The sequence below is a fragment of the Centropristis striata genome, chromosome 11 (assembly GCF_030273125.1).
Source record: "Centropristis striata isolate RG_2023a ecotype Rhode Island chromosome 11, C.striata_1.0, whole genome shotgun sequence".
Classification (NCBI taxonomy): Eukaryota; Metazoa; Chordata; class Actinopteri; order Perciformes; family Serranidae; genus Centropristis; species Centropristis striata.
The window spans coordinates 25,928,150-25,945,855 of record NC_081527.1 but is presented as its reverse complement, the minus strand read 5'-3'; the positions used below and the strand labels follow the sequence as shown (position 1 = coordinate 25,945,855).

The following is a 17,706-nucleotide window of genomic DNA, read 5'->3' as shown; positions in this document are numbered from 1 at the left end:
TTTGGCCCTGTGTCCTCTGGGCCTCTCTCTGATCAAAGTCTGGCAGAATATCGCTTTCTGAGCTGTGAGGAGGGCATCACAAGAAAAAAGGAAACACAACAGGGCAAAGAACAACAGCTTCCAAAACACAGGAATGGGCCACAGGCAGAGAAGAACCCAACTAGGCTGATTGATTTTCCAGCTTTCTGCAGCAGTTTACAGGGCAAAAACCCAACATCTGCCAACTGTTCCAGAGAAAAATAACTTTTATTTTCTCCCTCAAGAGTTGATTTATTCTTAAAAAAGAAAAAAAAGCAGAGTTTAAAGAGGTTAAAGGGTCATAAACCTGACTGAAATGACTGGATCCTGTCAGTCCAGTAAGAAGAACATTCTCTTGGTTTTTATGAAACAGTGCTGGTAGCTCACAACTTCTGGATTTAATACAAACAGCTCATTTATTGTTTATTGTATGTGTCTGAGATTCAAAACCTTTGGTCACTGTAAAGGATATTTTTTACAAAAACGAATCACTACATGAGATTATATTTAGTTTACCAATAAGATCTCAGGATTAAACATTAATATTTACACTGCAAAAAATAAATGTGAAAAAAACAAGATAAAAACACTAAATCTGAAGGAAATTATGTTGCTGCATGGACAGATAATTTCACTTCACACTTTCTTAAATTAAGATTGTTAAATCTAGAAATAAGCATGTTGAACGCTTAAAATAAGAAATGAACTCTTAAAACACGACAAATCATGTAATACTTGTTAATCTAAAGTTTTTTTTTTTTATCTTGGTAAGAACCAAATAATCATCAGGTCACTCTGCTCGGGCCAGTTCATCACTGCTGGCAGCTTTCATTTATCTGGTTTTAAGAGTTCATTTATTATTTTAAGTGTTCAACGTGCTTATTTCTAGATTTAACCATCTGGAGTCCAGAGAGCCCTGCTGCTGTCAGCTTCCCTCTAAAGTTTCCACGTCCCATTTAGTGCGTCAACTGTTTTTCAGCAAAGGTTAAAACGAGTTCACTGAAGTTTTTGAAGAGATTCTTTGGGATTTTGCAGTGTGCATTCAGCATTTCAATGCATTTTTAATGAAATATTTTGTGTTTAATGTTTTTGTGTGTTTTTTGTAATTTTCTTGTGTTTTTTGTCATTTTTTGTTTTTTGCATTTTTTTGTGCGTTTTTGTGTCATTTTTATGTGTGTTTTTTGTAATTTTTGTGTCATTTTTATGTGTTTCTTATATATGTTTTTTGTGTTTTTTGTAATTTTATTAGGTTTTTTTATGGGTTTTTTTATGGGTTTTTTTGTGTGTTTTTTGTATTTTTTTGTTTGTTTCTGTGTTCAAAATGTTGATCCAGTAAAAATAATAATCAGGTCATATAGGTGAGGTTGTACTGAAAACAATGATACCAAGGTGGCAGGGTGAACACTTTTTAAGTCGTTTGTACAGGCAGAATGAAAAGGAGTCCAAAACCAACAGAATAGCCCCAAACTAAGGCTTAATAATCTTAATTTAAGAAATCTTGTCAAGTGAAATTATCTGTCCATGCAGCAAGATCATTTCTGTATCAAGTTTCAAACATTTTCAGGAGCTGAAATAAGACAAAGTTATCTAAAGGTTCGCTAAAATTCTAAAATCCTCAGTAGTCTGGTAAAACTTTAAAAACCAGCAGCTAGTGTCTCATAGTGTTACAACCATTAGTTAGTTAATTTGTAACCTGGTCTCACAGGAATCCGTGAAATAGCCACGGATTCGCTTAACTCAAAATGTACTCAAAAACGGAAATTAGAGTGATTCCGTGGTTATTCCATGGATTCCTGTGAGACCAGGTTGTTAATTTGACACATACTGGACGTGGTAGAGGTGATTCCGTCTTTTTACCCCAATGAAAGTCTCAAAAACAAGGCTTAGTTGTGTCCATCCTTAGAGGTCATGTTATTTGTGAGTCTTAGATGAGTGGGGGGACATCAGGGTCGTCCACGAACCCCTGAGAGAAGCTGGTGTGACCTGTGTGGGCAGCCGGAGCCGTCCTGGAGGTCTCCAGAGGACCTTCTGATTCTGAGGACCTCTGGCTAGATACGATGTTGGCGAGGTCGATGGCTGCGTGGCTGCTGGGGTCCACCTCCAACCGCTCAGGAACATTACTGCTGCTGTTAGAACACCAGAGCATGAAAGATGTTATGTCTAAAGTAGGCAAAGTAAATCCTTGTATTGATTTAACATTTGACTGATGCTCTACTGCCAGCCAATCAGAAACAAGTATTTTCAGTGGCCTTGGAATAATATTAAATCAAATTTGAACATACGCCACATCCTCGCTAATTCCCCACAGGAATACTACATCTGCTATTAGTTTGCGTCAATCTAAAATAATACAATCAACACCTGATAATCCCTGAAGGTACACGGAGGTCGACTTGATGTGATTTAATGTCAACGTGCAATAAATCCTGTCGTTTGTTTTGGTACGAAAAAAGATTTAATGTGACTGTAAAAGGTCAAAATGGGCCCCAATATATCATATTTATAGTCTGCTCACCCTGCGCTGAGCAGATGCAATATGGCAAGCCGTTCAGGAAATTACTAAATATGTGGATTGAAAACCTGAGAATATATATATTTAAACTTGAAAATATATATTGAAACCTGAGAATATATATTAAAAGTCTGAGAATATCTATTGAAACCTGAGAATAGATATTGAAACCTGAGAATATATATTGAAACCTCAGAATATATATTAAAAGTCTGAGAATATATATTGAAACCTGAGAATATGTATTAAAAGTCTGAGAATATATATTGAAACCTGAGAAAATATATTGAAACCTGAGAATATATATTAAAAGTCTGAGAATATATATTGAAACCTCAGAATATATATTGAAACCTGAGAATGTGTATTAAAAGTCTGAGGATATATATTGAAACCCGAGAATATGTATTAAAAGTCTGAGAATATATATTGAAACATGAGAATACATATTAAAAGTCTGAGAATATATATTGAAACATGAGAATATGTATTAAAAGTCTGAGAATATATATTGAAACCTGAGAATATGTATTAAAAGTCTGAGAATATATATATTTAAACTTAAAAATATATATTGAAACCTGAGATATATATTAAAAGTCTGAGAATATATATTGAAACCTGAGAATAGATATTGAAACCTGAGAATATATATTGAAACCTCAGAATATATATTAAAAGTCTGAGAATATATATTGAAACCTCAGAATATATATTGAAACCTGAGAATATGTATTAAAAGTCTGAGAATATATATTGAAACCTGAGAAAATATATTGAAACCTGAGAATGTGTATTGAAACCTGAGAAAATATATTGAAACCTGAGAATGTGTATTAAAAGTCTGAGAATATATATTGAAACCCGAGAATATGTATTAAAAGTCTGAGAATATATATTGAAACATGAGAATACATATTAAAAGTCTGAGAATATATATTGAAACATGAGAATATGTATTAAAATTCTGACAATATATATTGAAACCTGAGAATGTGTATTAAAAGTCTGAGAATATATATTGAAACCTGAGAATATGTATTAAAAGTCTGAGAATATATATTGAAACCTGAGAATATGTATTAAAAGTCTGAGAATATATATTGAAACCTGAGAATATGTATTAAAAGTCTGAGAATATATATTGAAACATGAGAATATATATTAAAAGTCTGAGAATATATATTGAAACCTGAGAATATGTATTAAAAGTCTGAGAATATATATTGAAACATGAGAATAAATATTAAAAGTCTGAGAATATATATTGAAACATGAGAATATATATTAAAAGTCTGAGAATATATATTGAAACATGAGAATATGTATTAAAAGTCTGAGAATATATATTGAAACCTGAGAATATGTATTAAAAGTCTGAGAATATATATTGAAACATGAGAATATATATTAAAAGTCTGAGAATATATATTTAAACATGAGAATATATATTAAAAGTCTGAGAATATATATTGAAACATGAGAATATATATTAAAAGTCTGAGAATATATATTGAAACATGAGAATATATATTAAAAGTCTGAGAATATATATTGAAACATGATAATATACATTAAAAGTCTGAGAATATATATTAAAAATCTGAGAATATATATTGAAACATGAGAATATATATTAAAAGTCTGAGAATATATATTGAAACATGAGAATATATATTAAAAGTCTGAGAATATATATTAAAATTCTGAGAATATATATTGGAACCTTTGGTTAAAACGTTCAATATATGTTGTCAGACTTTTAATATATATTATCAGGATTTTATATATATACACACAAACCTGAGAATATGCATAGTCTGACAATATATATTGAAGGTTTTAATATATATTCTGATGTTTCAATATATATTTTCAAGTTTATATATATATATATATATATATATATATATATATATATATATTGTCAGGTTTTTTAAATCCATATATATATATATATATATATATATATATGTAGTAATTTCCTGAACGGCTTGCCATATTGCATCTGCTCAGCGCAGGGTGTGCAGACTATAAATATGACCATGCATATGTATTACAATTTAGATGTTATATTACAGTGTGTGTCATATGTACTGTACGTGTATCAGGCTCCTGCAGAGCTGTGAAATAACTAATCACCAGATGTCAGATACAGTATGTTTAATATCTCAGAGGGACATAAATCCTCTTTGGTTTCCTGTTAGAAGATGTTTGTCATGTTATGAATAGCTGATGAAAGCAAAAAGATGCAGATATGTGGTGTGGAAAATGAAATTATAAAATGTGTAAAAGATCAGATATGTGTTATTGAAGAGTATCAAACAGCACAACTTGACATCAAACAGAAATAATCTTGTTTACTAATTCTTCAACTTCCTGATTTAATGGATAATTCTACCAGTTTTAGATCGTATTTCATTGAGATAAAGTTCTTTTTAGGGCTGCTTGTGTTACTTCTTTTAAAGACTTTTCCCACAGGAACATGTCTAAATTTCTAAAAGTAATGTATGAAGAGCTGTTCAATTGTTAGCTCTTAGTATCATGTAATGATTTATGAGTGTCATTTGCTACTGATAGACCAGAAACAATAAAAACAATCTCTTAAGGAAAAAAAGATCTCTTCTAGGGAATAACTTATTTTCAACACTTGTTTGAACATTGTTGACTAAAGATAAAATGATGTTATTCAGTCATCTTTTTCAGTTCAGTGAGACGTGTTTATCATAATGTTTATCATAAATTAATCTCCAGGGGTCGCTGGTCGGTTTTACCACCACAATCTGTTACCATTAAAGCAAATGGATCCTACTCCTCCTCTGAGCTCATCACTTCCAGCCCACAGCCATGAAGTCATTCCATTTACCAATTAATCAATTCATAATGTTCAAACCACACAAACAAATGAGCTGTGAATGATTTTAAATAATCTCTGGGGATTCTACTGAGTGTGAGTGTGTGTGTAGCCGTGTTTCCACTCGGGGGGAAGTGTCCACCGGGATTTAGAGACTCTGGAGGTGACGTTTGGTTTTCACCGTCGCTAACTGTGCACAACGTCAGCAGCTGAAAGCAGCATGGCTAATTATGCACAGAGTCTCCACTGATCATAAACATAGTGATTGTGAATTAACGGCATCACTAACTGTGCACAGAGTGTCTGGTGCTTGTTGTAAACAAACAGAGATCGCTAAGTGAACACCTCCTGCAGCAGCAGCACATACACACTGTACTGCTACAGAGCTAACTGTTAGCCTGTTAGCACATACACACTGTACTGCTACAGAGCTAACTGTTAGCCTGTTAGCACATACCCACTTTACTGCTACAGAGCTAACTGTTAGCCTGTTAGCACATACACACTGTACTGCTACAGAGCTAACTGTTAGCCTGTTAGCACATACACACTGTACTGCTACAGAGCTAACTGTTAGCCTGTTAGCACATACACACTGTACTGCTACAGAGCTAACTGTTAGCCTGTTAGCACATACACACTGTACTGCTACAGAGCTAACTGTAGCTAACTGCTGCTAACTGCGTTAAGAAGACTTAAGAAGAGTAAGAAGGAGTCGCTAGATTTGTCTCCAGTCGCTTTCTTGAAAAATAGTGTCTAAGGGGGTCTGAAAAGTTGCTAAATTCAGCAACAAAGTCGCTAAATTGGGAACACTGCTTCGCTGGCTTTTACAAATGGCGCATGTTGTTGTCGTATAGACTAGAGTACTATATCACATCCTGCTTAGCGATCTAACCAACCAGTAACCAGGCTGTTTTCAGGGGAGAAAAAAGACCCTGCTCTTTGACAAAAAGCCGGCTCCGGACTGCTCGTATTCAAAATAGGGACGTTTCGGCGAGTGAGACCCGCCTCATTCTGGGTATTGCCCGGTAGTGGAAACAGCCCTTCTGTGTGTGTGTGTGTGTGTATGTGTGTGTGTAGGCCAAGATAATGAGTTATAAGTTAACCATGTAAGATTTGTGACAGCGTGGGACTGAACATCTGTCATGTTTCCAGCCTCTCCTGTCCTCTCCTCTCTGCTTTGTGTAAACAGCCTCTCCTGTCCTCTCCTCTCTGCTCTGTGTAAACAGCCTCTCCTGTCCTCTCCTCTCTGCTCTGTGTAAACAGCCTCTCCTGTCCTCTCCTCTCTGCTCTGTGTAAACAGCCTCTCCTGTCCTCTCCTCTCTGTTCTGTGTAAACAGCCTCTCCTGTCCTCTCCTCTCTGCTCTGTGTAAACAGATTCTCAGTGAATATTTGTCATGTGACCGTTCCTCTCAGCAGAATCAATCATGTCTTCACAGTGTCTCTGAGGAGCAGAATTTAATGTTTTTAACAGGATCTGTTTAGTGCAAATGCTTTATTTTTGGACACGCTTTAAATAACACATTTAGAATAAAGTGATTCTGACAGAAATGTCACTATTTTAAGCTTTGTTTTGGTCTAGGTTTCTGACAGGAACTTTTGTAACCAATGATCCGTTCAAGGACTGTTGGAAAGTTCATTCCTTCCAACAATAATGCCTGTTTTTACAGTTTCTCTCTACGATAAACGGGTATTTTTGTCGATCTATTAAAGAAAACATACATTTCAATTCCACGGGAGACAGTTTTTTGAGCTCTAATGAAAAAAAGAAACCAAGAGTCATTTTTGAGCATGAAGAGCAGCTATGTAGCCATTTAAATGATTTGAATGTGCAAACACAAAATAATATGTTAAAGCTTTTCCATGTTTATCTAACAGACTCTCCTTAATAACTCATGATTTAATAATATTATAAGATGAGTAGAACAACATGGAACATTTCACATTTCAACAGATTTTCACTTGATATAAAGTCCTCGTCTAAATGTGTGAAACAACAAAAGTTTGTCAGTTGTCTGCACATAGTTGAGCTGTGGACATCGAGGGAGGCCACAGTGTAAATATGCTTCAGGTATCAGTGGACAGAGTGGACATTAAAGGTGAGACGATACTAATGAAATGTGCTGATTTTCCAGGAAGAGCGCGGCAATTATAATTTAATCTCCTGCAGAGTAGCTGACAAACAGCAGCAGGACGCAGAAGGAGGATCCACTTGATTACGCTGTGCTTCCTGACACTTGTTTATTGAGAGGGGAATAGAGCTGCCAGAGGACACACATATACTGAACTGTAAGCACAATGGTACTTTGAGTCCCAGCTTCATTCACTCTGCAGCAGGAAAATTACCAGCTCGGCGGGAGAAAATGAGAAAGTAATTTAGACCATTTTCCTGGTGATCGAGGAGGAAGCGAGCATCTATTTTTAGAATGGAAATGTTTACTATGACGGACACGATGTCCAAACAGCATTTTAACTGCCACTGCAGCTTGTACAAGAGAAGAAAACAGGAAGACAAGTGAGATGTCCTCTTTAGAAACAGTCATCAAGGGTTTTAGAAACACACATGGACCCATAATGACAAGAAAGTCTTTGAAACAGTTTCAGTTGTTTGGATTTTTTCCTTATTGAGTTAGTTGGTTAATCATATTTTCTGCAAGCTTTATTTAAACTAGTGCAGTATCTGTAGAAAGTATGTATTCGTATAGTGGGGAAGATCTAGACAAAATAATCTGATGGAGATAATGAAACACTTTGTTGCCTATCACTGTGACATGCTATGAATAGGATAGATTTCTAAGCTACAGGTAAGAGACATTAGTGTAAGTGCGTTACCTCACTACCTCCGTTGGTGCTGTCATCATTTCTAACAATGTGAATAGATGAGAACAACCTTCTGTATCTTGGTACAGCAGGCTCCTATCTATGAGGTTGATAACCACTGGTTATTAATAATAATGGCTTTTCAATTGGCTGCCTTGTGAGTCATAGTGCATTTCTTTTTTTATGTTTGTAAGGACACAGGCTTGTACCTTTTTATCAAAGATCCACTTTTTCTTTTGTCAGTCACTGAGACTGTCTCTGAGAAAATCAACAGGACTTTTACTTCCAGCAGGGCACCTGAAGTCACTCCTTACATTATCCAACTCCACGTTTTACAATTACAAAATATATAAACTGTAAAATCCAAAAAACGGCCAAATGTAAGTTGGAATACAGAGGATGAGAGCGTCTTCAGTGGCAGACCCAGGGCCGGCTCTAGGAATAGGAGACATGGGCGGTCACCTAGAGCAGCTGTTCTCAACCTTGGGGTCGGGACCCCAATTGGGGTCGCTAGATGATTTCTGGGGGTTGCCAAATCATTTTGGAAGTCAGCTCTGTCTCCACTGTGTTAAAGTGTTCATGTGTTAATGTGTTTTAGTCGTTTTGGTCATTTTGTGTCTTTTTTTGATCATTTTCTGGTCAATTTGTGTCTTTTTGGTAATTTTTGGTAACTTTTTTTGGGTGATCTGAACTGTGCGTGTGAGATTGTGTTCAGTGAGCGGGGGTCTCGGACAACATGCATATTAAATTGGGGGTCGCGACTCAAAAAGGTTGAGAACTACTGGCCTAGAGCACCATCTGCTGGAGGGGCGCCGCCAGTCGCCCTCAAGGAAGAAAAAAATAAATAAATTTTGATGCCCATTGTTGACCTCCCTTCGTTTTCTGTCTTGAAAATAATAAATATTAACAAAATAAAGAAACAGATAAACAATGACATTTTCTCACTTGTGGTGCTGAGTCACGTGACGTGTGGTCATTGCCTTGCCCCCCTTTGGATGGTCAGATCGCTGTTACAGAGGTCAGGTCACGTCAAGTGACAGACACGTTATGTTTTAATATAGCTCGCAAGATGAAACGGCCGTCAAAGCTCTCCGGTGCTCAGTATCGAAAGAAAAGAAAAGAGGAGGAGGAGAAGAAGTCCCAATCTTTTTATAAATGCCTTTTTGTGTAAATGGACCTGCACTTATATAGCGCTTTTCTAGTCTCTTTGCGACCACTCAAAGCTCTTTACACTACAGACTGCACTCATTCATCCGTTCACACACACATTCATACTGGTGGCAGAGGCTACCCTAAACGCTGCCACCTGCCACCATTGGGAATTCATTCACATACCGATGAACGCAGCATCAGGAGAAATTTGAGGTTCAGTATCTTGCTCAAGGATACTTCAACATCTAGGCTGCCATGGTCAGGGATCGAACCAACAACGCTCCGATCAGCGTGCAACCCGCTCTACCAACTGAGCCACAGCCGCCCGTGTGAAGACGTTTCATTTGTATTAGCTTGCTAGCTAGGTTGAAATAAAGCAACGCTAGCTTAACACAGTTAACCCTCTGGGCCCACTTTAATTTACTACCCTTTCGAGCCCTTTGGGCTGAAAATGTCCACCTCCAAACAAAATGCTGTAAAAACTTTACAGATTAATATTTTTTTCTACTTTTTTCTGCATAAACCTCTTAAACAACTTCTGTCCTGCTCAAAAATATTAAACATTCAAATATTTTGAGGATTTTAACCCTTTAAATGCCAGTTTGATTGCATGATGTCACTGATGTTTTATATGAAAAAAACACAAAAATGTAGTTATTTTTCATATAATATATTTTTTTTGGCTGGGTCATTGGTTTTTATCACAGCCTTGGATATGTCAAAGATTAAGAACAAAATTGATTTTGATGCATTTTTAGTTTTTGTGTAGTGTCAGATTTAAAATATAATACCCTTTCGAGCCCTTTGGGCTGAAAATGTCCACCTCCAAACAAAATGCTATAAAAACTTTACAGATTAATATTTTTTTCTACTTTTTTCTGCATAAACCTCTTAAACAACTTCTGCCCTGCTCAAAAATATTAAACATTCAAATATTTTGAGGATTTTAACCCTTTAAATGCCAGTTTGATTGCATGATGTCACTGATGTTTTATATGAAAAAAACACAAAAATGTAGTTATTTTTCATATAATATATTTTTTTTGGCTGGGGCATTGGTTTTTATCACAGCCTTGGATATGTCAAAGATTAAGAACAAAATTGATTTTGATGCATTTTTAGTTTTTGTGTAGTGTCAGATTTAAAATATAATACCCTTTCAGGCCCTTTGGGCTGAAAATGTCCACTTCCAGAAAAATGCTATAAAAACTTTACAGATTAATATTTTTTTCTACTTTTTTCTGCATAAACCTCTTAAACAACTTCTGCCCTGCTCAAAACTACCAAACATTCAAAGATTTTGAGGATTTTAACCCTTTAAATGCCAGTTTGATTGCACAATGTCACTGTTTTTCAAAGAAAAACACAAAAAAAATTGAGTTATTTTCCATATAATAAATAATTTTTGGCTGGGCCATTGGTTTTTATCACAGCCTTGGGTAGGTCAAAGATTAAGAACAAAATTGATTTTGATGCATTTTTAGTTTTTGTGTAGTGTCAGATTTAAAATGAAAAAAACCCTTTTTGGCCACTTGATGGCAGACATGCCCACTTCTAAATAACGCTTTAAAATATTACTGATATATAATTTTTTCCAACTTTTTGGGGTTAAATATTTTGATCAACTTAAGTCCTGATAAAAACTATCAAATATTCAATTATTTTCAGGATTTTAACCCTTTAAATGCCAGTTTGATTCCATGATGTCACTGTTTTTCAAAGAAAAAACAAACAAAAATTGAGTTATTTTCCATTTAATAGATAATTTTTGGCTGGGGCATTTATTTTTTATCACAGTCTTGGATATGTCAAAGATTAGCAACAAAATTGATTTTGATGCATTTATAGTTTTTTTGTGTAGTGTCAGATTTAAAATGTACTACCCTTTTATGGCAGACATGTCCACTTCCAAAAACACTATTAAACTATTACTGATATATATTTCTTCAACTTTTTTGGGTTAAATCTTTTGATCAACTTCATTCCTAATCAAAACCATCAAATATTGAATAATCATCAGGATTTTAACCCTTAAAATGCCAGTTTGACTACATTATGCTAATATTTCTTATGAAGCAGATTTGCTGTGTTTTGTTAGGTGTGTGTGTGTGTTTGCTGTTTCGTGTGTCTTGACCTCACTGTAAAACTTGAAAAGTTACAACTGTCATATACAGCCATATATGCACTCTTCCAAGTCAATAAAAACATGGGCACTTAAAAAAAAAAGCTCCAGACAGTTTGTGACAGGACTCCAGCCAGGTGCAGAAACTTACAAACCGTGGTTTTTGTTTTCTCCACTGAGACCTCTTTGAAGTGCAGTAAGAGAAGAGGGACCATGTTTTTATTGACTTGAAAGAGTTAATATATGGCTCTGTATGACAGGAGTAACTTTATTAGACATTACAAGTTTTACAGTGAGGTCTAGACACATGAAACAGCAAACACACACACACATCTAACAAAACACAGCAAATCTTGTTTTCATAAGAAATATTAGCATAATGTAGTCAAACTGGCATTTTAAGGGTTAAATTCCTGATGATTATTTAACATTTGATCGTTTTGATTAGGACGGAAGTTGATCAAAAGATTTAACCCAAAAAAGTTGAAAAAAATATATATCAGTAATAGTTTTATAGTGTTTTTGGAAGTGGACATGTCTGCCATAAAAGGGTAGTACATTTTAAATCTGACACTACACAAATAACTATAAATGCATCAAAATCAATTTTGTTGCTAATCTTTGACATAGCCAAGGCTGTGATAAAAAATAAATGCCCCAGCCAAAAATTATTTATTATAGGGAAAATAACTCAATTTTTGTGTGTTTTTTATTTGAAAAACAGTGATATCATGGAATCAAGCTGGCATTTAAAGGGTTAAAATCCTGAAAATAATTGAATATTTGATAGTTTTTATCAGGACTGAAGTTGATCAAAAGATTTAACCCCAAAAAGTTGGAAAAACATATATTTCAGTAATATTTTTAAAGCGTTATTTAGAAATGGACATGTCTGCTATCAAGTGGCCAAAAAGGGGTTTTTACATTTTAAATCTGACACTACACAAAAACTAAAAATGCATCAAAATCAATTTTGTTCTTAATCTTTGACCTACCCAAGGCTGTGATAAAAACCAATGCCCCAGCCAAAAATTATCTATTTTTTTTTTTTTATTATTATTCTTTTTGTGTTTTTTCTTTGAAAAACAGTGACATTGTGCAATCAAACTGGCATTTAAAGGGTTAAAATTCTCAAAATCTTTGAATGTTTGGTAGTTTTGAGCAGGGCAGAAGTTGTTTTAGAGGTTTATGCAGAAAAAAGTAGAAAAAAATATTAATCTGTAAAGTTTTTATAGCATTCTTTTGGAGGTGGACATTTTCAGCCCGAAAGGGCTCGAAAGGGTAGTAAGCTTGTACACAGTGTATTATAGAGCCATTAGAAAAAATTCAATTAGAATTTCAAAATATATCAAGAAAGAAATTCTTCTTCCAAAAATCATGTCATTTGCAGTATCACAGCCAAAATTATTGCCAAAAATAAAGTGAAAAATTTCTGAAATGGCTGAAAATGTCCTTAGTGGGCCCAGAGGGTACATTTTTCGCGCGGTTTGCAATTTCATTGTCTCTAACTTTGTTAGCGCTCTCCAGCTGGGCTTCTTTGCGAATTTACTTGTTAGTTAATAATTATATAGACAGACAGTTGTATTATATAGCCTGGTTGGCACCATGAGCAAAGAAAAACGGGAGTTCCACCCTCTGTGAAACAGCAAGCGGAGCTGTTCAACATGAATGGATCTCGCCTCGGGCACCAAATGGGCGAGAGCCAGAGTAAAGCTACTGTAAGAGCTTGAATGTGTCTCATGAATGTGTGCAGACAGAGAAGAGTGACTGAGCTCCTGTAAGGTTATCAGTCACTCTGCGTTCGGTGACGGGCTCCTGCAGTAATTGAGTTGTAATCGGCTGCAGTAACAACATCAGCAGGTTCTGTTCAGTGTCTGCAGCCACCGAGCCTCACACGATTAGCTTTGGATGTGATTTCATGTTTATATAACAACAACCAGACTGAACAGGACACACATGGACCAAGAAAAGGTTGATGCCATTGTTCTGTTCTGTACCTGTCTTCTCTCCTGATTGACCCCTGAGCCTTGACCCCTCTACTGTAAGATCCACGTGTTATGTTATCCACGTTTTGTCACAAAGAGGCTGACATGAAGGAAAAAAATCTGAATTTTATATCTTGTGTGCTTTTTTTTGGCAAATATAAGCTTAAAACGGCCATATTGGGAACCAAACATTGTGAAACATGTCCAAAGTGAAATCTTCTAATTACATTTTCTTTGACTAACAGTCTAAAACCTGAGAAATAAAAATAAAACTGAGAAAAGCAGCATATTATCACAAGTGAGAAGCTGGGAATATGGGGAAAATAGGGAAATATGAAATTGAAAATAATTACTCTAAAAACATCAATAATAAATGAAAAGGAATAATTAATTGGAAACTAAAAAAGTAAGTAGTAATAAATAATAATAAAATGTTAAAACAAATATGGAAACAAATGAAAACAGAAATATCAATTTATTATACCTTTATTAATTAAAAAACATTTTTGAGTCATTTCTTAGCTTTCTTTAAATTTTACTTTTTGGTTTTTTGGGTTTTGCAGAAAAATATGTTGATGTTTGTCGGGGTAAAGTAGCTTCAGTGATCGGTGGTTTCAATTTATTCTGCTGATCTTGTGAGTTCTCATATTTAGTGAAGCGATTAGATTTCTCATTTGATTTATAGCTTAAAACTGAGGCAAATGTATATTGTTTATCAACGTTTTCTTAAATGACATTTTATTGCAGCTAAATGAATCTTCAGGACATGAATTGAGACGAGGAGGGGTTTAAAGATTGAGGACTGGTCTAAGTTTAGCTCAAACTCTCCTCTTTGTACCGGGCAGGTAAACCTCATCGTCAGCACTTCTCTCTGTGAGATGAATGGAGTCATTAGTCCGGGGCTCCTCTACTAACGCTTGCCCTGGTTAAGAAGTCCAAAATGTCTCCCTGTAATAGGACACCAACGGCAAAGGGCCGCTAGTCATCATATCTCACATATAATGAGGTCTGTGGAGCATCAACACAGGAGCCTCTGCCACTCTGCTTATCATCAGGGCAGCGTGGAATAATGAGAGGGCTGCAGACTGATGACTGCACATGGTGCAATATTGATAAAGTCATTTGTTGTAAAGTTTGCAGTGCGGCCGGCGGTGCAGGAGTCAGGAGGTGGAGGTGGGGTCAGGGGTCGGACGATGAACACCCCGGGTATTCTTTTGTAACTGCGGATAATCGAATGAGTCCCGAGGGACGCGATCACTGGGTCAATTCATTATGAGGAGAGTTGACTTGTGCATTATTATGACTTCACTGCAGAGGCTGGAGCTGCAGCTCGCCTTTCTGCAGCTCGCCCCACTTTGTAATCATTGTCTTTTAATCTCTGAATCTTTTAGATAGATTTTTTAGACAACTTTATTTTGATAATAGATTAATTGCTTTAGTTATTTATCAAGCAACAAAAATGGTTTTTAATGTCTTGAACATGAGAATTTGCAGCTCTTCTTTGTCACAAAAGTATATGGAAATGAAGGATTTTTAATTTTTCTCTAATTTATACAAAAACACTAACTGTGAGCTTAATAGTTGAAGAACAGTGCTGAACCAATAGCTGAAAAAACTGACAAAAACACACAAAAAACAGTGAACATAAATACTTAAAATAACAAATAATGTCCTAAAAGAAAAACACAAAGGTGCTGGTGCCAAAAGTAAAATCATATGAATTTCTATCTATTTCTATTAAACAAAGTGAGATAAATCCTTTTTAGTTTTACATGATAAGAACATTTCTCCTCAACCTTATTGTTATTTTCATCACAGTTTAAACTTTTCCACTCCTTCTCTCCAGTTGGTTAGGGTTATGTTTTGTTTTTGATGCAAAATATTCGACCGAGTCCAAGTGCTGTTGGGTTTTTGCCAAATAATATGAATACTGTCCTGTAATTATGTCCATATTTGTGAAATTTCAGCAGCGTCACAGGTAATTCAGCACAGCCGCTGCAGAATGAATGTAGGAGAAACACAGTAATAGCTTACATGAACAACAACAAAGAAGGCAGATTTATTGATGAAAATAGTTAACTGCAGCCCTGTTTTAAGAAATGAAACCTTTAGCTGAAGGAGCTAAAAGCCCACTGACTTCAACACACCGTTGACCCTGAACTTTGAAAACCACTCTGGACATTATCTCAGGTGACATGAGCTCTGGGCTTTAGATAACATTTGATATTCCATTTCATGTTAAAATTTACACATCGCCCTGCCTTGTGTCATCAAGCAAATCCATTTCAAACTCAATCTCGACCTTCAGATCCACTTCCATCCACGCCACAGGCTGAATATACAGTACATGGGAAAGCCTGGGGTCAAAGGTCGCTCTAATCATGTCCACATGATGCAATAACTCTGCAGCCAGCAATGCTGCTCCCCTGTCACCTCCCCGAGCAGCAGGAGCAGCTTAGTATTTGATCCAATGTGTAATTTGAGGGTGCGGGATAGCAGAGGGGCTCTGTCCTGTCTGATGGGGCCGGCTGAAGGACAAGAAGCGCCTCTCGGTCATAAAATGGTAATGATGATAATGGCGCGGTGACGAACGTACCTCCAGGCAAGGAGAGGAAACAGAGTCACTCACACTGCACCGCAGTCTAATGTGGTCATTAGGAGGTGAAGCTGCTGAGCTCAGAGCGAACCTCTTAACATCATGGAGGAAGAGCAAGAATCTATCTATGAAGCAAGAAGCGTCTGTGTGTGTGTGTGTGTGTGTGTGTGTGTGTGTGTGTGTGTGGATGTGTAGGGCAGCGGCCGGCAACCTTTACTAACAAATGAGTCATTGTCGGCCAAAATAAGAGAAAAATTGTCGGAATTAAGCCGCAAACCTTTTTTTTAATGAAAATAAAATAGCCTAATAAGTCTAAACTAGAAAATTTCCTCTGGGGAAATTCTGAAAGGGCCACGGGGGCTACTGCCGGTGTGTGTACACTATGATGAGATTCTTCAGAGATTTAAAACTATGCCCTTTAACCTCAAAATATGTGTGTGTGTTTGTTTGTTTTTACTCTTCCTGTTAGTCGCTTTGGATTAAAGCGTCTGCTAAATTACTAAATGTAAATGTAAATGTGTGTGTGTGTGTGTGTGTGTGCGTGTATGCGTGTGTTTGAAGCATGTGTATGCATGTGTGAGGAGTGTGCGTGCTTACGCGCATGTGTGTGTGTGTGTGTGTGTGTATCTGTAACTGTAATCACATCAAAGATCAAAGGCAATCAACAGAATTAATTGACACCTGTTCCGGCAGAGAGACAGCAGAGGCAGAGAGGCTGGAATTTCTGGCCTCGAACAGAAAGCATTTTTGGCAAAACCATAATACCTATCATTGATCCGACTTCACTTTGAGCATCCTGAGTTCTTCCTGAACGTCTACATATGATTTTTTTTTAAGAAAAATGAAAAAAATAGCTTTGTTAGAGCGATCTAAAAAAACTGTTTTTTTTTTCCTTTTTCCGAAATCTCCCTGCGTTTTTTAATATGGGAGCCAATGAGGCTGTTGGTGGTGTTGGTGGATCATCTGTGCGTCGTACGCCCAAACTATAACTCTGACAGCTTTACCAGAGGATTGTGAGTGAGAAGACTAATTTTCCTACGTTTCTATGTATAAATTATTTCTGTAGAGTGGAATTTGCGGCCTGGCGTGCAGTTTTCAAATGTATTTTTTGACAGTTTTTTCTCTCCCTCTACACTCTGGCGATGATGTCACACACGGTGACGCGAACATTCCGTGCAATACACACCTATTATAATCTCAGAATTTCTCCAAAAATGATCATGGTCATTGAACAGGGATTGATAAAAAACTATATGATATATATATATATACATGGATTATTACACCGATACACAAGACTTATGTCTACTGTTTAAAGTTTAAATGGAGTCTCTAGGTGAAATTATGCCGGAGAAGTAGACGTTTAAAAATCTCCAATTATTGTTCTTTTTCGCTCATTTTTTGTCGGTCGTCCCATTCATTTCAATGCAAAATTTTGGGCAGTTTTTCGCGACTTACACCGCAAAAAATTCGTATTCTGTAGAGAAAAGTAATAGCAAACCGATCCCGATCAAACCGCACGTTTTGATGTATAATTTGTCCTGCAACTCTTCAAGTTGTAGGACTAGTAGTGGGACGAAATTGTGTCCGGAAGAGGAAGAAGAAGAAATCCACAGTATAACAGTAGTGGTGCCATTGCCATTGCCC

General features: G+C 36.1%; 1 protein-coding gene across 2 annotated transcripts in view; it reads right to left on the bottom strand.

Annotated features, from left to right (window-relative positions):
* Window positions 1-1,816: 1,816 nt before the first annotated feature.
* dnaaf11 (dynein axonemal assembly factor 11) overlaps window positions 1,817-17,706 on the bottom strand; it is a 79,647-nt gene continuing 63,757 nt past the window's right edge. For both annotated transcript variants that reach the window (XM_059345330.1, XM_059345331.1), the window contains one exon: window positions 1,817-2,144. In XM_059345330.1, the coding sequence (XP_059201313.1) occupies window positions 1,943-2,144 (202 nt within the window). In that variant the 3' untranslated portion in view covers window positions 1,817-1,942. The remainder of the gene's footprint in view (window positions 2,145-17,706) is intronic.